This window comes from Zootermopsis nevadensis, unplaced genomic scaffold, assembly GCF_977971745.1.
Source record: "Zootermopsis nevadensis isolate Lab colony 2312 unplaced genomic scaffold, Znev_1.0 Znev_ptg000025l, whole genome shotgun sequence".
Classification (NCBI taxonomy): Eukaryota; Metazoa; Arthropoda; class Insecta; order Blattodea; family Termopsidae; genus Zootermopsis; species Zootermopsis nevadensis.
The window spans coordinates 4,772,618-4,798,326 of record NW_028259157.1 but is presented as its reverse complement, the minus strand read 5'-3'; the positions used below and the strand labels follow the sequence as shown (position 1 = coordinate 4,798,326).

Genomic DNA, 25,709 nt, shown 5'->3' with positions numbered 1-25,709 from the left:
ATTACAATTCGACTAAGGTAACGAAGCTGGTCCACTGAGCTCTTGGAGTTGGACTATGAGTTCGAAATATTTTGTATTCTGCGACAACAGGTCACCATCAACATGCGTGAACAAACTTATTCCATACTCGTCTCTTTGGTATATGTCATCTGAGGTATAGTGCTTTACTTATATAGTAGGTACTTGTGGTCTTTTCTGTTGTGTTTCTTGCCTGTGGTACGTTTAATCGTAGGGATATAAATTCAATAGTATTTTTGTGAGGTTTAGTGTTGACTCTGTATTGTAAATTCATGTACATGATTAATGACGACGCAGATGATAAAATGAACAATTTTCGTCATGGTTGGTTTTGTTCGGTCGTGGTGATTTAAAACATGTTTGAATTAAAGTTGTGATAGAAACAAGGTTGTGTATTATACAATGGTTTGGTAAGTTATTGAACTGGTATGGACTTGTAGAATATGTTTTTCCAGACTACTTTTTTATTTAATATTGTGCACAATATTTGGAATGAACTTAATATCAAGTTACAATACAATACCGAAAATAATTTGTAGGAAAGTACAGTGAAACCTCTCTTAGTTGGACACTTGCGGTCCCACGGAAATGTGTCAAACTTACAGATGTGTCCGAGATAGAGGGAAAGGGAAAAATCATCCTGGTGTGATGACAATGTAATCTATTTACTTGCATACACTAACTGTTGTAGGCTTGCTTGAATTAAGAATCAATGACAACAACAACAACAATAATAATAATCTTTTGAAACCCACTCCCATGCATTGCACATTATACCCCAGTCTCAATAAGATTTTCTAAAGTTAATTCCACCAATTTTCACTTCTCCATCGCAAAAGGAAAAATCCCATTTCTGTCATCACAGTTTGAACTGAAATACATGCACAGTGCTGATAGACTTAAAACTGTATCTGCAATACTGTAGTCCAGTGAAGGTTTTAACAAAAGACTTTCACTGAATTCCAGAGATGGGTTCAGTGTCCATAAGCTAATACTCTAGATAGAAGGCATTCTTCAGTCAGAAATTCAAAATAACAAGATATGTAACTGTTTCCCTGAAAAGCATTGAAGCCAAGTGCATGAATCTGTCCTATTTACAACAAAAGGGGTGTCCAAGATATAGGGTATTGTGGGCATGTAAATTATAGGATATTTGACTGTTCCAATTAAAAGTGTCCAATATAAAGGGGTGTTCAACTTGAGGGGGTTTTGTGTAATACATATACTGGGAACAGAAGTAAGCATGCTTGAAATTGGGTTAGATGTAAAGGAGTTCTGCGAACATTAGCATATTTGGGAACGATTTTATACAAGATTATTGTAACTTCATTCCATAACCTGTGACAATTAATATTTACCCAGTCCTTGGATCTACACAGAGGAATGCTGTATCATATTTAAAATAACTGTGGACTGCTTGTAAACATGGACAAGGAAGTGGATGTGACACAAGGAAGGTCTGGTTCCCAATGAACAGAATAATAATGACTGGTACACAACACAAAAAAGTACTTATTTTCTGTATCTGTGGTTTATTTAACAACACAGTACCTGAGACTTCATAGCATCAGATCCTATGGTGATTAATTAACAATGAATTGGAAAGGATATGAAAGCAAGTGGTTGTGACCAAATTGAAGATAGTGTTCTAGCATTTGCCTGATGGAACCAAGGAACACCATGAAAAACCTTAAGGATAGCTGGTCTCCAGGCTGAGATATGAAACAGGAGTGCTGACCACTCAGCTGTGACATTCAGATACCAAATACCAAAAATAAACATAAAAAGCAAGGTTTTTTTAGAATTATTAATAAAATCATCTGCAGTGAGACCTTGATACTTTACTGATCACTAATAAATGGGATGTAACTGAATAGTGGAAAACTGAGGCATTTCTTTGAAAGTATATCTAGAAGGAAGGTTAGCCCCCCCCCCCCCTCCCCTCCTCTTGGCTTGGTACTCCAGTGTATATTTCCAATTACTGCTTGTAAAGCAAAACAGAATGGTTATGAGAAGTAACAGGACTGCCATAGTGGCCCACTTACCTGCTATCTAATTGGCATTTATGCGGATGTAATAAAAATATTCTGAATAATATAGTTGCAGGGAAATGTGGTTTTGAGGCAAGTACTAATCTTACCACTTTACACAAAATCACTTCACCAACATTAATATTAAATATAATTAGGGATTTAAAACAAGCAGATTTTCAAGTTGCTTTAAAGATGGCACTGTAGGAGGCTGTGCACGGCACCTTACAGAAATATTCTGAACAGCTGTATAAATGCTGGAAGAAATTTGTATTTTCTTAGAATAGAAAAGAATAGAATTTATTTACATTCCATAGATTCTTCGTAGGCTAAGTCAAGGATGTAGAACATGTCATAGCACAAATACAATACTTGTTTCTAATACAAACGTAAGTTACATAGTTATGACAGTAATTTAGTGCAGGCAAGAACATCTTAATTGTCTACAACTGAGGGCTTCTTAATGTCACTGGATCTGAGATGTTTTTTATGTCATATAACATATTAAGTTAAATATATGGTTATTCCTGTGCTTGGCACAATATCATGAGATATATACATTAGGTATGGAGGAAAAGCACCATTTATTCCTATGTTCATGATTAAATAGAGGTTAATTTTATTATTAAACATTTTTAACATTGCTGATATTTGTTTAATGTGTATGAACTAAAGCAGGTTAAATTTTAATCACCTGAATTTACTAGATTTTTCTGAAATGAGTTTGAATGCAAATGAATTATACTGACATTTATTCACATAAATCAGTATTGACATATATATATATATGATTTGGCAGTTAATTCTTTTACATATGCATAATAGGTTAAATGTTTATTTTTCACGTCTTAATGTCAGATTATTTGAATTAAGTATCTTCTGTTAAGAAACGTAATTTTAGTTTAAAAGAGTATGTATTTATTTGTTTCAAAATACATTTTACAAATGTTTGTTAAAATGGGGCAGGATATCTGCGTAGCTGGTTCAGTAAGTTTATAGTTCTGATAGTTTCTTCTGTAAATGGAACTTGTATTCAGGGAAAGCATATCAGCTTCGTTTTGATCAGCATTACTGATAACATACAAACATTAGCCTTGATTGATAAAAGTTGGTGCAGAAGTTAGAGTTCTGTTAGACTGTAACAAAAAGAAGTTCATTGGATTTCTCATTGTTTATTCTGTGTGATCTTTGCAGTGAATAATATGGACCCTACAGAACTCATACCAGAACGAAGAGCAAAGAGTTGGAAACGTGAGCACGAGGAACGATGCCGCAGGCATCAAAATAATAGTGATCAAAAGAAATTTAATGATCCTGGGTGTGGATCGGATCAGTCTGTACTTTTAGAAATCAAGGACAGTTTATCAGACTTTGTGAAAGATGCTGGTGGAGTAGAGAAGATGGAAATACCTGCAAATGACAAACTTGATGGTTGTGGCATTGTTGATGTTGAAAATGAAGATGCTTTTATCTTGAGGTCTGCCACCGAGGATTCTGAATGTGAAAGCACAAACAAAGCATGTGTAGAAAGTGATTTAATTAATAACTTGGAATATACTGACAGAACACTTTGTGATGGCAGCAGGAACGAAATTTTATTTCCCTTTGTGCAGACTACAGAAGGTTCAGATTTCAAAACTGAAAATAATTTGTTATTTAAGCAGTTTCCTGAAAAGAGGGGAAGAGAAGATTTCATTGAAATAAATGGTTTTAATGTGAATTTTAAAGGAGATTCTACCAAATCAGGACATACTAGTGGTGATTTATCTGTGTGTGAAATTGCAATGGAAGAGGAAAGTAAGTTACCCATCATGTTCCAGCAGTGTGAAACTGAAGCTCAAGGAAACACACATGAAGAGCACTCTAAAATTTCAAGCTGGACTGAAACTGGATCTTCAGAATTACATAAGGCTCAGTGTTGTCTTTTAGAATGTTCAGCAGAACTGTCAGGCATTGCAGTGTTGGAAGGAACTGAGTTGGTTGACCTGAGGGAGACTTTGCCCAGGATGGACAAGGTCACGAATATCTCACTTGAAGTTTCAGAAGGGACTCATTTGAAATCCTCAGGAATTCCAGAAGGGGACGCAGCACTACTTACAGATACCAAACCAGAAGCATTAGGAAGTGCCATACCAAGGTGCCTGGACATTTTGAAAGATGGTTCATTAGACAGAGTGTCAGGACAATCAGGATTTACAGATGTGTTGCAAGGATTTGCAGGAAACTTCAGGACACTTCCTGAATATAATGTGAACACTGAGGAATCTATACAGAAAACAAATGTTTCACTTGACACAGGAGACAGTTCAGGAAATTGTAAGGAGGAAGGTGAAGTTTCAAGTTTTGAAATTGTAGATTTATTAGACAATTCTCGAGACCTAGAATGTATTAATAGTTGTAGCTTTGACTTAGAGGACAGGAATGAGGCACCAAATGAATACCAGAAGGGCAGTTTAGAAAATGATGACCAGAACGGTAGTTCTGATGATTCCATATTCAACAGTTCGGAGACTCCAGGAAATGTTACAAAAAAAATGAGTGGAGAAGGAACTCTTGGTATTGAACAGGAAAAGAATTTATTTGTAGAATTAAGCTCTGACAAAAATTCTACAACACCTGTAGAAGGCATTGACATTACCGAACATTTTATTTGTGTGCTAGACAGTGTTAGATCACCCTTAACTTTTCAGGAGAGAGATCAAAGTGCTTCTGAGTTTTTAGGAGACCCCAACGCTTCTGGAGATGTGAACACATTTTTTGCTGACTTTTCCTTGGGAAATATGGCTGTGGAGTACAAAGAGACAGAGCAAAGCCAAGGCATTAACTTAGGAAATCCAACAGGGGAATTATATGAACAAGACTCTAAGCATTTCATGGATGAATCAACTGAAGAAATGACTGGAGATACATCTGCAGGCAGCAAATACTGTTTTGGAGTAGACACTATTCCAGAACAGATAAAGCCATCAGAAACTGCATCTCTTCATCCGTCTGAAACATCAAGTGAAGATAAGGTAAATATCCACGTATTAATGCTGTTATGACGGCTATTTTTTATGCATAATATGAACACATAATGGGAATTTTATGTCTCAGTATCCATGTTTTATCTAGTCACACAAAAAATTATTACATGAGATGAAATATGGATCTCATTAAGATCTGAAGCTCTGTTAGCAATATTTTATGAGGTAAATATTAACAGAATACAATGAAAAATAATTTCTGATATATTTAGAGTGATTGGCTTTAGAACAGCATCTTTGTTATGTGAAATAAATGAACACAAGGTCGAGGGCTTAGCCAGTGGCCTGGTCATTTAACAGCTTCCTGTTTTTTTCTGAAAATATGACCCAAAAATCATATTTTTACCATATTTCATATTTTAACCTGGTTCAGCCTCTCTCTCTTAACACTTATTGTGCTATCTGTTCTTCTGCACACCACTCATTGCCCAGGTGATGGAGGCAGTAAGTGTTTCTGACACTCTAAGTAAAATCAAATGGGTCAGCTTCTACAAGACTACACAGTGCAATGTCCCAGAAGGCTGTCATCTTGGAAATATGTAATGAAAGTTATTTAGAGTAAACTTCATATCTTGTAGGGTGTTGAATTATGATGTGTGCCTGAGGATGGGTAGAATGTTGGTTACTAATTTGCCAATATATAGTGATTCCTGCTTTCACACATACACACACACTCTTTTTTCTCTGTCTCTTCTCCCCCACGCCCTCTCTCTTATATTTTTTTAAGTACTCAGCAAACTTTTTTACTGCTTGCACATGCATGTACAGCGTAGACAGATAAATGTATTATTTCAGAAAATTCTGGATCTGTATGTGTCTGAAGTAGAACAGAGACTCAGTCAGAAGCAAGTTCTTCGTGAGGAGAATCAGGATGTGGTCAGTCTGCGCCCAGATGAATATCACTTCTCCAAACTGGATTCAAGCCTTAAAAAGAATACAGCATTTGTGAGGAAATTAGTAAGTACTATGACTTTTGACAGTACAGTAATATTAAATATTGTTTATTTAGTGCTGTACATGTATATGTTATTTATGAAGTGATCCTACTATTAATTTCCACATTAACTGCTGTATTGTTTGACAGAAAACATTTACATGTAGTCAGCTTGACTCCTTGCTGAAGGATATGTCAACACTCAACTTGACAAAGTATATAAGCGAAGCTGCATCAGCCATAGTAGAGGCCAAACTCAAGATGACTGATGTTATGGCTGCTGTGGAACTATGCAATTCTCTGCATCACATGTATGCAGAATTTTCTTCACATCTGTTGGAGAACTGGCATAGGTTTTTATCAATCAAGAAAGATGATCGTGTAAGTATATTGTTAATGTTGGTGCAGCGTATTTATTTTCATAATATTTTAAATGTGTATTTGTTGACTGGATTGAGACGTTTCAAATTTTGTTCATTTGAAATAAGTTGCTAAGTTTGATTAGTTTTTAACTGAAAATGTTGCAATAGCAAAAAATTACCTCATATGTTCACAGTACTGATATTTGTAATTTTGAATGCATGGACACAAACTGTTTCAGTTATATCCTCTCATCCCAAATAATACGTAACATTGGTGCTTGAGTTAATGGAATATTATAAAGATGTAAATAACTAGCAGAATAACCATGTTATTAATTTTGGGCAAGTTATTTGATAGATATGCATATTTTTCAGAGTTCTGTCATCATACAAAATTTTGGAATTCTTCACCAAAAGGTGGGATTGTTTCTGCCATCTCAAAAAGTTTGCAAGATTGTAATTTGAAGATTATTTGTTTGAGCTCTTGTGCTACAGTCTTCTGTCAATTTTATTATAAATTATAAATATTTTAGTGACACACAAACACACAACATATTTGACCTTAAAATACTTTTTCTGTCAGAAACCAACCTAAAAATGTATATGTTCTAAAATATTTATCTGCCATGAATGTTCACCTAAAAATTTACAATTAAAAGCTTGGTGTATGACACATGGTGACATGTTGTAAGTATACCTAGTGGTATTAAAACCTGGAAGGTCAGATGCTATTTATAATAATTAATAATTATGTGTGGATGTTGATTATTGGTCTATAAGTATTCAAACATTTCAGTATGCCAAGTGGCCATATTTCATAATTTATCTTTCTGACAAAGATTATAACCAATAATAAGGGCTTCAAAACTAACTAAATTAAAGTAACTGATTGCAATGAAATGAAATTAAAAATAATATAAATTTAGGCAGCTGTAGTTGGGTGCCTATTGGTCCACAAATGTTATTTTTATACCCTCTATATTGAAGTAGAAAAACAACATCTGTCAGATGAAGTGCCTTCTGTGACTCATCAGTGATTTTGGACGTTGCTCTTCTAGATGATGATATCTACGTTCATGGCTGCTGAACGTTAGTGAATAAATGTTAAAATAGTGAGATTTTAAGTTCTCATGGCAACAAGTATGAAGATTGCTGTCTTCTGGGCTGTTGTGCCGTGTATTCTGGTAGAATTTTACCGACATTTCAGAGCAGTGAGCCCTGATGATGAATACAACTATCACCTTTTAAACTTTGGCACTGGACTACATGGTGCAACAACCCATAAGACAGCCATCTTCAATGTTAAAATGATACACATGTTGAATAACAGCTATAATGTGTCTATATAGAAATTTTATGTTGATTTCTGGGCTTTATTTTTGAATGAGTAGCATTTCAGAAGTGTGGGATGTCATTGCTGATTATAAGGTTTATAGAGATGTAGTTTTAACATAACCAATTGTGTTTCAGATGATAAATCAGAGTAAATTGAGAGTGGACTTACGATTTTATGCTGAAATGATAAATGTAGGGATATTCACACACAAGGAAGGATTGCCTCTTCTAGGAAATGTACTGACAGTGTTAGTTAACATGGACAGGGAAGAACACAACAATGTCAGTATCATTCTGAGTTTCTGTAGACATTGTGGTGAAGATTATGCAGGTACTATCTACAGCACATTAACTTGTATTAAGGCTAACATTTTCACACTGTGTAGTCTGACAGCTTATCGTCTTCACATTTGGTCCACTTTGCAGCAGTACATCCTCAAAATATTTACACTAAAATAAAATACAATCTGTTTTACAAATTTTGTTTATGTTCTCAGAGTTCATTTTGAATTTTATATTTTAATAATTGAGAAAGATATTGTGAAATCCTTACCTTTGTTGAGAAAGTAGCTTTCCTGATTGCTAAGATTCTCAGAAGAATGGAGTTACATTTGTGCCTTTCAGGTCTTCTTTTCCTTTGTTCCTGTTCAACTCTGTAATTATGCTAATTGTGTTTTGTTTGTCATGTAGCTTAGCATGTCACCTTTCTACAGACCAGTTAACTTTTATAGATACATTTCAGTTCAAATCTAGTGTGGCACATAAATCAGTTTCTTGTGCTCCCATTGGCTGCTTTGAGAACCACAGAACTAGGAACCTGTTTGCCCACCATGAATGAGTTGACTAAGGTCATGGTATGTTCTTAACCAGTCTGATTATCCTTATGGGGAGTTTTATTCCTAGGCCAGTGATTATGAAAGTATATTGCAGAACTTTGGTGTTACACGACATGTTTTCTTGTATTCTTTAGACATATGTAGGGTGGATGTTCAGTTGTTTTATATTTCTGTGTTATGCATTCCTTTCTCAACCATCATTATACACCCTTACTTGAAAAGGTATTTATTTCATACTAAAACAGGTGTTCTTGCTTCATTCCTTTCTTTCTTTTTCCTTCATCCTATGCCTTCCATTCATTCATATCTAAACGTGGTTTTATTTTATAGCTGTATTTTTACAATCAAATGTGCAAGTGGCTTTTAGTCAGTTAATGCATAGCATATATTGTGGTAGCACCATGTTTCCATATCAAGCGCTTAAAATAAGACAGTGCAAAGGACCTTATAGGTTGGGCAGTAGTGCATAACAAAAGATTTCTAGGCATTGAACATTTATTCTGTGTGTCTGTGTTATGGTAGATTTTATTATGATCACTATAAAATGCTGGGTTATTTAGAAATAAGTAGTGAAGTTCCAGTAGTATACATGAAAACAGTAACTTTTTTGCTTAATCGATGCTTTTTGTTAGCTCCAGTGATTATTCTGATAACATGCAAGCAATGTAGAAACTTATCCCAGTGTTTCTGTAATTTTTATTGTTTGGTTTATACAGTGGCTCTACAAGTTGGGTGTTTCAAGTCATCAAACCTAAGTTTGTGAGGACAGAACATTGATATGTCCTGTTGTGTAAGAAAAAGTTCATAGTTCGTAGTTTGGTCCAGAGATCTGTGGGATCATTTTGTAGGGCTTCCATTCTCTATCCGTCTTCCTGGGACTTCGTATCTCTTTAGTTGTTCGTTGTGTGGTGTTTTATTTAAAGTTGCTTGCCAACTTATAAAACTATTTGTAAAGTTAACGTTTCACATCACACCAGAGTAATCATAAGTTCTGTAGAACAGGTGGTTTTGTGTGTTGTAAATGTTTGCCACAGCTGATCAGCACATGATGGATAAGGTATAAGACATTTGATTCTTGTTCAGAATGCATGTATGTACCCAGTTAAAACCAGTAATTAATACAAATGCTTATATTGAATGACTTTTCTTTTAGGTTTGGTTCCAAGAAAAATACGATTGCTGGCAGAAGAATATCAAATTTTGCTCCCAAGAAGCAAGCTGCTTACAAAGGAAAAGCAGCGAAATGTAAAAACTTTACTAAAAGACTATTACGGTTCATTAGTAAAACATGTTATGAAGGTAAGACACAACATATTGGTTATAAAAATCAGTATGTCTTCCCCTTTTGTATTCACGTTGCTGATATTTGTGTGTCAGAATTATGTTTCTCATGGATTATGGTAAACAATTTGTGCATTGGAAACCCAAATTTCCTGTTCCTTTGTTTCATGCTGTGAAATATAATTAACACCTTGAAGTTGAAGCTCATCTAAATAATTAAAAATTAATTTCTCACCTCAAAGAAAACAGGTCATACCCATTATAAAGATTAAGCAGTTGATGCTGTTAATGGAAATAGTTGCTGGTTATTCTGAACATAAAGAGAACCCATAAATACACTGTGGGCAAAATATACAGTCACTAATAATTAAAGCAGGTGATACATGTCAGAAGTTGTTGGAATTTACTCCAAATTATCTCTTTGATGTGCCATACATAGGAAAGGTATCCATAACATGAAGATGGCTGTCTTCTGGGTTGTTGAATCATGTAGTCTGGTAGAAGTTCACTGATGTTTCAGAGGTCCTTGCTGCCTTAACATCATGAAACCTCCACTGTGAGATTTCTCATGGTAGCAAGTATAAAGATAAAGGTGTACTGAGTTGTTGTGCTGTGTAGTCTGGTGTAGGTTTATAAACATTTTGGAGGTGCTTGCTGCTTCCATCATGGAGGCAGCAACCCAGAAGACAGGCATCTTAGACTCACTGCCGTGAAAACCTCAAATCCTGCTATCCATAACATGTTTGACATTTCATACTCAGACACAGATATGTGCATTGTGATTGTGAAGTTGCTAATTTTTTATTGATAAAACAGTGAATATTACCTTCCTGATGGGGTTTGAAGATAAATGTGAGTTTTAATTTTATTCAGGAACATAGAGATCTTCAGGCATTTGAAAGGCAAAACAAGAAGATATTACAAACAAGAGGGGAACTGAATGGAGAGCGGAAAGAAAAGTGGGAAAACCTGAAATATTCATATGAACGACTATTTACGGGAATGACTACATTTGCTGAAATACTTGATGAAGATTTGCCTGTACTTCCTGAGGATGGTATGCTTCCACGTACGTTGCAGTTGGGGGTATCTTGCCTGGTGTCATGCTCTGGTGTTTTGTACTGCATGTACTATTGCATGAACTCTGCAGTGGTAATGGTTTTTAATTTCACAGTATATGCAATAAAAATATTGCCTCTTACGAAGTATTCATGATGTAATGATGATTACTGTCAGTGAATGTGAAATTTTTGTGGTGTGAGTTATCTTTTTCCTTGAATAGTAGTAATATGGAATGGTTTGAGCTTAGGTTGTCTTCAAAACAAACAGAAACAAGTTATTAGAATATCACATTATGCCCGATTGCCTTGTCTTTAGTTCATATATTATACAAAACAATAGATTTCATCTGAGTATAGCAGCTAACAGCTGGCATGAGAGACTGGAAATTGCTGTAACACATTGAACTCTTTAGCCTTTTTAATACCAAGTCAGTACATGAAAGTACCCCTAAGATACTCCTTTACTGTACTTATGAAGTTTGCATTATGTCTCTGCATAAAGTATAAGTGTGATAAAATATGCATCTGTTTATCACATAAACCTTTATTTTTATTCAGAATATTTGAAGGATGAAGATTTGAGAATGATTGGTGCCAGTGATGGTGAAGAGACTGGTTTCACATCAACAATCTGGGAGGATGAAGAAGAACAGCGTTTCTATGAATATTTGACAGACATGAAGGAATTCCTACCTAGTATCACTGTTCGACCACTTGAACCAGTTTCAGAGGTGATTAGGGTTTCAAATCTCTGACTATAGGTGTTTAATTTACCTTTTGGTCGTCTGTTCTCTTTATACTGTGCAAAAATAAAATGCTCTTAATTTTTAAGAGGGACAGGAATAGAAAGGTTGTGTGTAATGCATTACAGTCTTTTTCAAATGTTTCTACTGCAATTCTGCATGCATGTTTTTTTAGTATAGCTGTAAATCTGTTGTTACATGGCAGATAATATTTATTTGTATTTAAGTAAATATTCACCATGTCAAAATATGTTTAAAATAAACATTATATTTAATTTGTGGTAGATTTGGGAAGAGAATAAATCCTGAACATCCTTGGTGTTATTAATTTCAGAATCTTTTTATCTTATAATCACATTAAAAACTAGTGTGGTTTAGACACTTGTGTAACATACATGTTAAGTTGTTACACAGTCTCTGATGTCTTTGACATTTTTTCAGATTTTTAATTTGAACTTCTGTTTATTTTAGATTTCAGAAGATGTTTTGGATGCAGAAGCAGAGGAATTGGAGGAGGAACCTATTGCTGAGGGAAAGGAAGATGATGAGGAGCCAAGTCCTCCAGAACCTGATGGTTAGTTTTGGTTGATATAGAAAATGCCAAAGAATGGATAGTCATTTAAAGAAGATTATGCATTTAATAAGATTACTTACCAAACAAAATTTGTTCCTGTGTCATCAGATCTGTTTATTGACATTTGTTTTCTGGGCTATAGTGCCTTGTGGACTTGAATCTTAGATACTACTTCTCTATCTGTTTACTAGTCCACTCTATGGCTCTATTTGGGTTAGTTGCATGTAGGAAGAAAGACATTGTTTGTTCATTGCATTATTCAATTTACACATTGCCATTTTACACCTTAGTAAATGTTATGTTTGTGTAGTTAAAACTCATGGTTTTTGTTGGTAACAGGTTTATTATGGTTTTTCTTAGTTCCTCAATGAAAATGGCAGAACAGTACCTTAAAATAGGTCATGAGTGAATCCTTTCTAATAATTCCTGATTGTAAATCAACTTACTTTTCAACACTGAGTAACTTATGCAATTGAGAAAGCATTGTTAGCTAATCTAAGGCAAAAAACTGATCTAATTTATATATTAATACTAAGTGTGTTTGATTGTACTGCGTGGCACAAAAATAAATATTTCTGTAAAAAAAAGCCTCCATTAAGTAAGCCATTGACCAATTAAAATGTAGGTTTGAACCTTTATCCAACAAAATGGGCTGCTGTTGAACATCACTTTTATAAAATGTATGAATTATGAATGACAGCTATTTTTAACATTCAAAATGGAAAATATTTTTCTGTGTAATGAATCAACCAAACTGAATACATCTTGTTCACATACTTAGGCATGTACTACTTGTATGATACAAATTTAATTCAAATCCATAGAACCATTCATGTTTTTCTATTTAAAAACTTTTTTTGCGTTACCCAGTATATCTACAGTATTAGGATACATTTAAAAGTGTAATGTTTTAAAATATGCATTAATTATGCTGTGTAGTTGACTAGTTGTTTTAAAATTATTATGGATGTAGATTTCCGAATTATGATTTTCAGATATAGAAGAACTTGAATCTGTGACAAATTCCAGTAACAAAATATTAATGGAGTCATTTTTGACTCATCTACCACACTGTGTTAATCGTGAAATGATTGACAGTTCGGCAGTGGAGTTTGTTATGAACCTTAACACCAAATATAACAGAAAGAAACTTGTCAAGTAAGTGGAGGAATGAATTGCTGTTAACTTTTTTAATTATGTTGGTTAACATGCATAATATTGTATGATTTGACTGATTTTAAAGTCATATACCTTGTTTCTGAGATGCCTAATTTTTATAATTGACCTTGAATTCTTAACAGAATGTTGTTTAGTGTACCACGCACTCGTCTGGATCTTCTGCCATTTTATGCAAGATTTGTTGCCACATTGCATCCTGTAGTACCTGATGTTGCCATGGAACTTGGTCAATTTCTCAAACAAGACTTCAAATTCCATGTCCGGAAGAAGGTTTGTTTTATTGCTGTATGGAATTTAATTTTGCTTTTGTTTAATCAGATAGGTGTTTTTCTTAATAATGTGAATGGTATTTGTAATTTTCTTAGTTATATAGTTTGAAGAAAACAACCAAGTAAGCATACCTTTTTTGTTGAAATTGTGTTCAACACATTTGTCTAGTTGTGATCAGAAAAAGTATTAAGTTACAATATTACAGATATAAATTGATTGAAATGATGGTAAGAGACCCATAGAGATAAGTAATAAAGTAATCTGGAAAATGAAGTGAAGGGGCAACATATCATAAGTATTAATTAAGCTACCAGTTGCTAACACTAGTGGTTAAAAGACTTCCCAGTTTGAAATTGGAAGAAGGAGAGCTAAGGTTTACATGTGTTGAATACACATGTAGGATTTGCGGTTTTCACGGTGGTGAGTCTGAGGACTGCTGTCTTCTGTGTTAAATACTGTTGACTCACATAGCTACTTCATATAATATTTAATAGCATGGTTTGTAATTTTCCATCACTGGCGTCTGCCAGCCTAACTAACCTGTTTTATAAACAGAAAATACATTAGGAAGCTAATAGTAAATAATGGTAAATAAGTTTAATGATTTTTGCTGTATATAAAAGTGAAATATGCAATAATTTAAAATGTATAAAGTAAAATATCTATGTGTTAGAAGTTTTTGGACTACCTTATATAGAGGTTATTTTATTGTGTTTTTGTGATATCCTACTGCAATTTTATTTGCTATATGAAGTTTCAGAAAATAGAGGTTTTTGAAGATTACTGTCTTCTGGGTTGTTGTCTCCGTGATGAAGGCAGCAAGCACCCCCAAAATGTGTGTAAACTTACACCAGACTACACAGCACAACAACCCAGAATATAATCTTTGTACTTCCTTCTGTGAGAAATCTTACAGTGAAGGTTTTATCATTTGATGCAAAAATATATGAATAAATTGTGTAATTGTATGAGGCTTATTTATTAATATTCATTTACGTAGGTCAGAACTCGGACATTAAGCCCATTAACATGGTAACCTGCAGTTGCACCCTTTCTGGACACTTTACTATTAGTACTTTGGTAATAAAAGTAGTTTCATCATTAAAAATAAAATACACAGTTTAATTATTATCCATGCACTGTATGTAACTAACAGAAGTCCTTTCTCTTTATCCCCTGAAATATCAGGATCAAATTAATATTGAATCCAAGATAAAGGTTGTGAGATTTATTGGAGAATTGGTGAAGTTCAGAATGTACTCCAAGATAGAGGCATTGTACTGCTTGAAACTGTTGCTTCATGACTTTACACATCATCACATTGAGATGTGTTGCAGTCTTCTGGAATCCTGTGGCCGGTTCTTGTTCAGAAATCCGGACTCACATCAGCGGACCAAAGTGTATTTGGTAAGTGTGTATGTGTGGACTTGTTATGTAGATGGTTTAGATTTGAACTGTAATTTTGATTAGTGTGTCAAGAAATGATCTTACCTGTTTCGTATTAGGTGTTCATCTTTACAAACTCTCCCCTGCACACACTTGACCCATCCTATGATAAGACTGCAAAAATGACACCTGGGTCAGATTTAGACTGCTCTAATGCAGACAATATAATTCAGATCTGTTAATAAATAAATAAGGCAGTTGTGGTAGTATTGTGATTTAGGCATGCATATTGTCCTAACAGGTATGTACATTAGAACCCTAGGATGAACTACTAAGGACCCCTTTTTGTCCTTGATTATCTGCATAGTTTTGCAATGGTAGACATTTCTGTGGATTGGTCCTTCATCACTGCCAATGTCAGAATTGGTAGGATGTCCATCATGTGTCCCACTTCCACCACCCTGGGATTGAACTTGGATTGATTTAATGACAAGCAGGTGTCTGCCTCAGGTACAGTTGGTCAAAGTGTCATGATCACACAGCCACAGTAAAGGAACAGTGTGTAAAACAAGTTTTAATAACTTGGCATCTTAAATAAGTATGCACAATAAATCCTGTTTATAGTTAAATCACAAAGGTTTGAACATTTGCATAATTTCAGTCAGGAATTTTAATACATCTACATAAAATAAATTTAACAATACATACCTACCCTATGTGCTTACAATCTATATTACAGGCTATAATTTGTTCTACACGTATATTCTATATTCTTCCTTAGCAGTATACTTTTTCATTTTATCTTTCAGATTGTTCCCTTTTAAAGTATTTTGTACATATTTTGTTCATGATTAGGTTCCATTTGTGGCTGGATAGGTTCCTTGAAACTGTTCAGAACAAAATTTGGTATACAAATTATTTTTGGTTAATGCTTTTTTTTGTTTCCAGGTAAAATCATTTTCATTTATAAGACAATTTTACTTTGGATTTTGCTGTGTATTATAGGCAGATTTCCCTTTAATCCTTATCATGGTTTATGAGATTTTACTGTGTTAAAAGCTACATTGGTGATATGGGTAATGTAATATTAATGTACATTTATTAGACAAGTTAATCAGACATAACATAAAGAATTCCCATGATTGTACCCTACTTTATTTTCTTTATCAGGAACAAATGATGAGAAAGAAAAGTGTTACAGCATTGGATTCACGGTATGTGACCATGATTGAAAATGCATTTTATTATGTGGACCCACCAGACACTGCACCATTTGTGAAGAAGGAACGCCCTCCAATGCATGAATTCATTCGTAAAATATTGTACCAAGACTTGGTGAAGGCGAATACAGATAAAGTGCTGAGGCTGATGCGGAAATTGGAATGGGAGAATTCAGATCTGGCAGAATATTCAGTGAAGTGCCTCACTATGGCTCATAATGTCAAGTATTACAATATACGTTGCTTGGCCAGTCTTTTGGCGGGTCTAGTAACACATCAGGTGAGTTTATTAAATGAGTATATTTTTTGCAAAGCAGGTATGATATTTAAATGAGAATCAGCCCCTTAGTTTTTGCAGCAAATGAAATCTTATTTCTTTGGCTCATACTAGGGTCAATCTTGTGGTGGTCTCTTGTGAATGTGGTATTGAATTTTCATTTGGATCATTTTCTTAAGAAGATCTCTTTTATTTGTGGTTGGTCAGTAATATTTTAAAGCTTGGTACTTGCTGCAATTTCTAATCCTTTTGTTTTCATGTAATATGAATGATTTCATCATTAATATCACTGTTGTCATAAATGAAACTTAACAGTACCTTAGATGTAAAGTGTAGCATTTCAGTTTATCCTTAGTTGTGAGATGATGTCTGTTTTATTGGGTAAAACAAATATTAAAAATTACTATTACTGGCAAAGAAAAATGCTTTTGTGGTAATTTTAATTTTTAGACTCGTGTAATTTAACAGCGTTAATATCTTCATTCCTTTCATATGCTGAAGAAAATAACACAAGGTTTTCCTGAGTAGTTAGTAGTTGTTCAACTGATCTGTTGTGGAACCAAAAGGTTCATCACCATCATCAGTAAGAGTCTGCCATTGGTCTCTATCGCAGGCCATTTGAATCCAGTCCACACGCTTTTAAACTTTCTGTATAATCTGATGGTATTATTTTCCTATATATGCCTAGATTTTTTTTTTGCATTTAATTCTTCAAATTTGCTCTTGTTCTGAATAAAATACTTTTTGTGCTTCTACTGAAACCAATTTATGTTGTTGGTACATTACAGGAGATGGTAGGAACACATGTAGTTGATGGAGTGATGGAGGATATCAGGTTAGGTATGGAAGTGAACCTACCTAAATACAGCCAGCGCCGTGTGGCAATGATCAAGTATCTCGGTGAACTCTACAATTATCGTATGGTGGAGAGTAGTGATATCTTCAAGGTAACAATTTAGTGACGTTTGTGTCACTTTAAGGTTTTTATTATCAATATCACAAATTTTATTTAAATGTGTTCATTGCAGGATCAGAATTAATTAGTAGTAAAGTTTCTTATTTCAACATATTGTTTCTCCTGTCATACACGTACACATTTTATAATATTAAGAGTGTAGGAAGTTTTGTTGTGTGATAGATGTTTTTTTACTCCATTATACTATCATGTTGCTTATTAGGTCTGTCATCTCCAATCAGGTTTAGTAATTCTAGTAATAAGAATGACTGGGGTTTGTAGTTCATTCTGTACTGAAATTTATGTTTTATGCACTATTATATGCAGTAAACAGTGGCTTGAGTTACATTAGTGTGCATCTGGCATCAGCTAGCACAGTGTATCATATTAGTTTATTTTGGAAGATACATTTATGTACATTATACATTCTATGAGATTGACTGAAATATCTGTATACATTATACATACTGTAATATCTGTTTTATTATATATATATTACTGAACATCAAATGTTTTATGTTCCAGGTTCTTTATTCATTGATTTCATTTGGTGTTTCTCTAAATCCTTCAAGTCCATCATTCTTGGATCCTCCTGAACATCTGTTTCGCATCCGACTAGTGTGCATCCTTCTAGAGACATGTGGCCAGTACTTTAATAATGGAATAAGCAAATTGAAGTTGGATTATTATTTCACCTACTTCCAGGTAATACAGACTGGAATGTCCTGGGCAAGGTAGTGCACTACACAGTGCTAGTATGTGGCTATCGAAGAATTAAGACAAGTGATACATGTTAAGTACTGTAGTCCGGGTGAATCTGAACATTCCATGTTCATTCAAAGTAAAAGGAAAGGGGATCAGAATTGTTAGAGGGGTAGTACATAAGGAAACATACACTGGCTGTAGTTTTTAAATTGTTTTCCAGTGGCAGTACTTTGTAGCTTGCTGTCTTATTTCTTATGTTGATAATGTCTTTGGTGTTCATAGTTTACCCCCACTCTTCTATTATGGTAATGACATAAGAAAGATGTATGGTTTCGTCCTGGATACAGTTACTTTAAGGATGACAAGGGTGAGGTATAGTAAATATGGTAGATGTGAGAAATGCATGCAAAATTTTGGTTAGAGAAACCAGAAGGGAATAGACCACTTAGGTACTGATGGAGGGTAATATGAAAAACGTATCTTAAGAAAACAGGGTGTGAGGTTGTGAATGAGATTTATGTGTCTCATGATATGGTCCATTGATGAGCTCTTGTGAACATATAACGAACCTTCAGGTAACACAAAAAGTAGGAGTTTCTTGACTAGCTGAGAGATTATTAACTTCTCAAGAAGTACTCTGCTTCTTAGAATTAATTCTTAAGTTATTGTTATTCTGTATGAGTCATTTTAGAAGATGGTCTGAATTGTTAAAAATATATCTGAATTGTGTTGTTTTGTGTGGTTGTTATTTTCACAGAGGTATTTCTGGTTGAAATATGAAGATAAATATTGGACTCCAGAAAATCCATTTCCTGTTGGAGTCCATTACTTATTCAAAGATACTCTGACAAGCTTGCGACCAAAACTACATCTGCTTTCAAGTTTTGAGGAAGCAAATCAAGCTGTTCATCAGATGCAGATGGAATTTGCACCCATGCTATCAGACCACATGCCGTGGCTGTTTGGTGGGAGTGGTAGTGATGCAGCAGACAACGTAGTCCCTACCCTGGGGTCTGATCTTGGAACCATTGTGGAGGCAGCAAGTGAAGGAGATGATGATGCATGTACTGAGTCAGAAGTTGCAGATGTCACAGATGCAGAAACAGAGACAGAAGGATCATCACATGATGGTCGGCCAGTGAAGAAATCTATAAAAAGTATGGAAAGATTATTTAATAATTTGAATTTATAAGTATTTTATTCTGCAGTTTTAATGTCACTTTCTGCTTGTTTTGTTATTATATATTAATATCAGTAGATCTTTCTGTTATGAATATTTATCACAGTTAATCCAAACTTTCTGATGTATAGAAATACACCCAATATCAAAAAACTTTTCTTTATTGTGTATACCTCAAACTAGGCATCTTATCTGATATATGTGCTTTTTTCATGTATATAATTTCCTTGTTAGATGTATTACATATGGCCTCTGTTACATTTGTTTGAAAAGCATGATGATACAGTGCGTAACTTTAAGATTTAAAGTAGTGGCCCACTTATAGTAACATTTAATACATGTTACTAAGAAGAATATATGAAAACCACCGTTTTTGATTTTGAATTGTTAGCACCATGTTAATTTTGTTCCATCCCATTATATGCTTCTCGAAACTCTCCAATTTTATTTTTCTGTGTTAATAAAAATTGTTAAGAATTAAACAGTAATGCAAATAAATATAATTTTTTCTAGCGTCTCTCTTAACAAGCCTTTATAATGTAAGATTTGAGGTTTTCACAGCGTTGAGAATGAAGATTTCTGTTTTCTGGGTTGTTGCGCTGTGTAGCGTGGTCGATGTTAACCAACGTTTCAGAGGTCATACTGCCTCCGTCATCAGGGCGATGAATATGATGACGGAGGCAGTATGCCCTCTGAAACGTTGGTTAACATCGACCAGACTACACAGCGCAACAACCCAGAAGACAGAAATCTTCAAGCCTTTATAATTTAGTGCTTTGTAGTCTTGACCACTTTGTAGTTCTTCTCCATGGTAACACAGCTTCTTTGTAACTTTATCTCTCACAAATAACACACAACACAACAGACACTTTCCAGTGCAACCATGCTATGTTAATAGACAGGAAACAACTGTCAATGTTGATCTTCTGGGTTGTATCACCATATGGACTTATAGGTAAAGGTATCAGTGTTTCAGAAAAATGTATGACTTTTAATGTCAGCCCTGTAGATATGTTACTCTGAAATATCATTGTCTACCCATGTGCTATTACAACCCATAGGACCAAAATCAACGTTTTCCCCACCTTCATAACCTAAAATCTTATATAGGAAATACCTGATTTCCTTGTTTGAACATTCAATCTTGCATGGTATGAAAGGTATAAGTAATGTTTTAAAATTGACTTAACTAAGATTACACATTTGATTGTTTGCTGTGTTTGTAGGTGTTGTTGGGGAGGAAGGTGAAGGTGGAGAGGATGATGAAGATGAGTTTTGTGAAGCTCTTTCTGAGTTTGAAGATGGAGAAGGAGAAGGAGAGCAAGAGTGGGGTGGCACAAGCTCTTCACCATTACAGCAGAGTCAGGTACAGTTGAGCTTAAACACATTTGTGCTTAGGAAGTGAAATAAATTATTACATTAAAACAATTAAATTGGTTGTTACTTCATAAATAATAGTGCAAAATTGGGAGAAATAGAATTAATGTATGCTCCCTCTTCTCACAGTGTTTTCATAAGTTAGGATCATGTGTTCTGTGAAGAGGTACTATATTTAGTTCACATTGAGAACTTTGTATTTGTTATACGTTAGTTTGTGAATCTTCCAAGTGCTTACATTACTACCAGTTTTAGTTTTCTGTGAAATTTTGTCATAAAAATTAAATTATGTTAACTCTATGAATCTAGTTAAGAAGTAAAAGGCAAAAGAGGTCAACATTAGAACTTTCTCTATTTTGGAAGTATGAATATGTAAATAACCATCAAAAATCTCAAGAAGCTAAACATGAAATTGATAAATTGACACCTTTTCTGAAAATGAGGCAGTAAGCACCAAAAGACAGCCATCTTCATACCCATTACCATGAAAACCTGAAATCCCAGTCATATAACTAAAATCAATTTATTGAAAAGACTTTTGGGTCTGTTTAATGGAAATAATATTAAACATCTTTTTTAAGACTTAGTGGAAATTTTGAAGTTATATGTAGGTTAATATTTGAAGGTGGGATTTTCACTTCCTGAATAATCGTACAGTGTTACACACTGTGCTGTACGATCTGTAATTTTATTGTAATAATTCTCTAAAGGGAGATGAGGCATCTATGGTAGCGGCCTTACCACAGGGCCCTACTCACGTTGACTGCCCAGAAGATGAAGATTTCCTCTCTGCATTTGACAGAATGGTATCAGATAACATCCAGGACCGCATGCGGGAGACAGTGAAGCCACAACAAGTTGACATTTCTGTTCCATTGCACATTAAAGGCAATGCCAAGAAGACCTATGGTATTGTACAAATATTAACCTTTGTCTTTATTAGCAACTGCTGTTTCCTCAAACACACCACAGTTGTAAATGTGATGACAACCTTTAATTCACTGTAGATTTCTATAAAATTGTATAAATCTTAAATAACTTGTGCAACTGTGAGAGTCACTGGGCTATCTCTGATATTTCCTTAAATGAAAATTGATCTACAAAGATAAATAAGAGGATTTGTTATGCTCATTTTTAATTTTGTATCAAAATCCATTGAGTGATAGAATAATGAGGAGTGAACATTATAATTGTTACCATTTTGTTACTGGCCTGAGCAGTTTGTGTATTGTAATTTAGTGATCTATTAAATTATCTTTAGTAGTGGTTCAACCTTACAAATATGGGGCGGGGCATGAGGATGTGACTTATTTCTCTCAGTAGCCTGTGGAAAACTGTCACATCCTCACGTATAATATGGACTGTTCTTTATGCATATTCCTTTCTTTGTTTCAGAGCAATTGCAAGAGACAAGAGTTGAAGAGAAATCTACAATGAATTTTGTGTTGATGGTCAGGAAAGGACACAAACAGCAGTACAAGAGTTTAGCTGTACCCATTAATTCTGAGTTGGCGCTCAATTTGAAAAATCGTGAGGAGGTAAGGCCTTGACATTATTTTCAACTTACATGTCATATTTCACTGCAGTTATATGTAAGATGATTGGAAAAACATATTTATTTCATACAAGATTCGCTGAAGTGTAATACAGCAGTTGAATATTATAAATATACTGAAAATTTATAACTTTAATAATTTGTTTGTTGTAGTTCGTTCACTGTATTATGGTTTGGCACAGCAGTGCTGCAGCTAACTCACATTCTGGAAGTATCATGAATGCTAACTGTTCTGTCATATGGTTTTCATGGATTGCCTATTAGATCTACCATAATTGCCCTAATTGATTGAATTAACTGTGATATTGTTATCTTCATCAGGCCGAACGAGCTGAAAAAGAGCGAGTGAAACGCCTCACCTTGGATATCAATGAAAGACTAGAAGAAGAAGATTATCAAGAAATGCTTGCACAGGTATGTAATGTAGTGTGCTTACTCTTGTGTTATTGAAGAATTATTATTCCTTTCCAGGGACACTTCTGGAACACATTTTGACTCTTGCATGTAGAGTTGGTCAATTCACAGTTTATTATCTTAACAATAACTCAAATTTTTCTCCTCAAATTAGTTTTGTATGTTAAATTCTATTGGCCCATTAGTGGCCACAGTTCCATCGAGACATAATATTACCATACCACAACAAAAATAACTAGTAGAACAATTTCATCTTACAATATGGCTTCATTACAGTAATATTTCAGAATAAAATTGGATGTGCAGCGGTTAATTCACTATCTTGAAGATATTCTAATATTGACTTGGACTGTTCCAATAGGTGTTTGTCCATGTTGAGGGAATATTTTAAAATATTTATTTGTAATTATATAATTTATAAACAAAACTTACATTCATTTGTTTAAATATAAACAATGACATTTTCTTTCTTATTTTATTGATTCTTTTATAAATAATCATTAAGCTGAGAAAAGTTTTTACTTTATTATTTTATTATTATTTTTATTTAAAGGGTATCTGCTCCTGTTGTACCTGACCTATTCTCACTCTTCAGGCTCTTTACATTGTTTACTATGTTCTGGGATAAAGAATAACAGGTAGTTTACCAAGCAAATATTACATTTCACGAAATATCATCTTATGGTGTCCACCGCTGTGACTCAGAAACCAGTTATAGTTTTTTTTCCATCCAGCTGCACTTTATTTCGGATATATCACATTTTTCCAATTGGTCATACTTTATCCTTTTCTATCTCATTGTATTTCCACATGTTTATAAGTAATTTACCTTGTCAAATTTAGATATTTAAAGATTTTTTTGTTTTTGTATTTTTAGGCTCAGAGGCCTGTGATCATGAATCTGAACAGAGAGAGGAAACACAAATATCAGCACCCAAAAGGTGCTCCTGATGCAGACCTCATATTTGGACCAAAGAAGGTTAGGTGAAGTGAAGGCTGCAGAATGTTTCAGATTTTGAGTCATATGGATTGAAGTCCACTGTGGTTGGTAAAAGGTGAGAAGAGACTGTTAGGTTTTACATAATATTAACTATTACACCAAAAACCATTGATTTGATTTTCTTGTAACATGGTTAAATGGAGGATACCATCTTGAAATCACCTGCCCTATGGTCATGTTAATAGTAGTTTATTGATGGTTATGTGACCCTTGTTTTGGAAACACAGACTAATGTGTGCTTTTTTTAAGATACGCATTTCAGCTAACATCATGACAGAATGGGGAAGAAATTAAATGCAGTGCAGTTTCTGAATGTAAGACTTGTGAATATAATTGCCTGTCTCATTACAGACTTTGCTTTTAATATCATCCTCTGTATGTTACTAAAAGCTGAAAAGGAAATTTACAAAGTGTATCTAAGCCTAGTATTACAGATTATTATGTGGTTCATTAATTTGACAAATGATACTTTGATCATACTAAAGCAATTATCTTTTAAAATAAAGAAAGGTAGGAAGGAACTATGAAACATTAGGTATTTTCTAATACCATGGACTTGAAAGTATTGAGTAAGTCAAGCAATGGGACAGAAGTTTATAAAGAACAGGCTTGTTTTTATTAATCTTTGGGGTATGAGATTTTCTTAATGTTCATTTTCTTAACACTGCTAATACTGAAATAAAACAAACTGTGTTGATCAGTACACAATTTTTATGTAAGTTTGTTTTCTTCTAATGTTCTCTGAGGATTAATAAATTTGAAGACATTTAACACTGAAATAATTGAACTTGGACCATGAAAATACAATACTGAAAGAAGGAAAATCTGAAATTGGGATTCTGTTTCAGGCATTGTTCCTCTATGTATTGGTCTGTAAGTCATTTTGTGGATTTCATAAATAAAATTGTCATTCTGCTTTCTTAAGTGTAGTGAAATCCTTTACATGATGAAATTTAGAGATCATATATGTTTGAAGTTCTGAAAATAGGTTTTTTAATGAGCTAACTTTTCTTTTTGAAATTATTTTCACATTTTTATGATTTTATGATGATTCTATATGTGTGAAAGTGTAAATATAGATTCACGTTTACACTGCAGTTTGTAATTCCCATAGTTTTGCAAGGCCAGTGATTGTCAATATTATGTATGATAAGTTGTAATGGCAGAAATAAATATGTCATGTGGAACTTCATGCAGAAAAGGGTTTCAGTTACTTTGAGACATAATTTGAAATGTATGTGCCATCACCATACTGGTACTTTTAAGAATAAAAAAAGTTGACACAATTTTTTTTTACTTTTGTTTATATTCTTCTCATCATACCAGTTAGTACTTTCCTGTTTGCAGTGCTTTATTACCTACTATTAAATCATGATTTCATGTAATTGCATTATTGCTATATTGATATTTTAAATACATATGTGTTTCATACAAAGTTTGTAGACATGTTTTTACTGTCATATCAAATTTCTTGTGAGTAGCTACAAAATTATAAAATGTGAATGTTTTATGCAGGTGCATATTGATGTTTTTTCATTTTAGGGAAGAATGACTTTAAGCAAAATTAATTGCTCTTATTGCTTGAAACAGACACTTCTGTCATGAAGTTTTAATTTAAATATCAATTTTTATGTTAGATTTACTGAGGTTATATAAATTACTCAGAAAGATGTTCATATCTCAGTGTGATTTATGGGTGAATGGCTCGAACTATTGGCAAGACCTTTCTTGTACTGAAGTTTGTATGTGCCATATCTCTTTTGATACAATAATGAACATCCCCCAAAAATGTGATCAGTACTTTCTTTGTGTGTAAAACATTTTGATGTGTGTATTTTTTTTTTGTGTGTGTGTGTGTCGAAGTATTTCATTTTGGAGATCAGTCAGAGTTTGTATTTCACATGAAAACTGTAGAATAGAGAAGCTTTTATTTTGATCAGTAGTTGCCCTTTTATATTGAGATCTGTACTCATCTCCAGTAATTTCATTAA

General features: G+C 33.9%; 1 protein-coding gene across 4 annotated transcripts; it reads left to right on the top strand.

The window, feature by feature from the left end:
• The first annotated feature begins 15 nt into the window (after window positions 1-15).
• On the top strand, window positions 16-25,004 carry Upf2 (UPF2 regulator of nonsense mediated mRNA decay). Of its 4 annotated transcripts, none has more exons than XM_022060727.2 (21): window positions 16-154; window positions 3,243-5,062; window positions 5,870-6,031; window positions 6,159-6,389; window positions 7,841-8,036; window positions 9,695-9,840; window positions 10,696-10,891; window positions 11,442-11,614; window positions 12,098-12,200; window positions 13,196-13,358; window positions 13,502-13,649; window positions 14,838-15,056; window positions 16,206-16,535; window positions 17,321-17,479; window positions 18,013-18,192; window positions 18,950-19,349; window positions 20,599-20,738; window positions 21,460-21,658; window positions 22,145-22,287; window positions 22,626-22,718; window positions 23,596-25,004. In XM_022060727.2, the coding sequence occupies exons 2-21, from the start codon at window positions 3,251-3,253 to the stop codon at window positions 23,704-23,706; spliced, it is 5,304 nt and encodes a 1,767-aa protein (XP_021916419.1). In that variant the 5' UTR covers window positions 16-154; window positions 3,243-3,250; the 3' UTR covers window positions 23,707-25,004. The 4 variants fall into 4 exon arrangements, with proteins under 4 accessions (XP_021916419.1, XP_087211930.1, XP_021916420.1 ...); XM_087355804.1 differs by lacking the exon at window positions 16-154 and adding an exon at window positions 198-216; XM_022060728.2 differs by lacking the exon at window positions 16-154 and adding an exon at window positions 223-428 and having other exon boundaries at window positions 10,696-10,879.
• Window positions 25,005-25,709: the final 705 nt, after the last annotated feature.

Excerpts from the sequence above, each read along its gene's own strand:
- Upf2 (XM_022060727.2), top strand. The coding sequence starts at position 3,251 with ATGGACCCTACAGAACTCATACCAGAACGAAGAGCAAAGAGTTGGAAA. Across the intron at positions 19,350-20,598 it reads AGTGAAGAAATCTATAAAAA|GTGTTGTTGGGGAGGAAGGT; the intron begins GTATGGAAAGAT and ends CTGTGTTTGTAG. Across the intron at positions 22,288-22,625 it reads ATTTGAAAAATCGTGAGGAG|GCCGAACGAGCTGAAAAAGA; the intron begins GTAAGGCCTTGA and ends TATCTTCATCAG.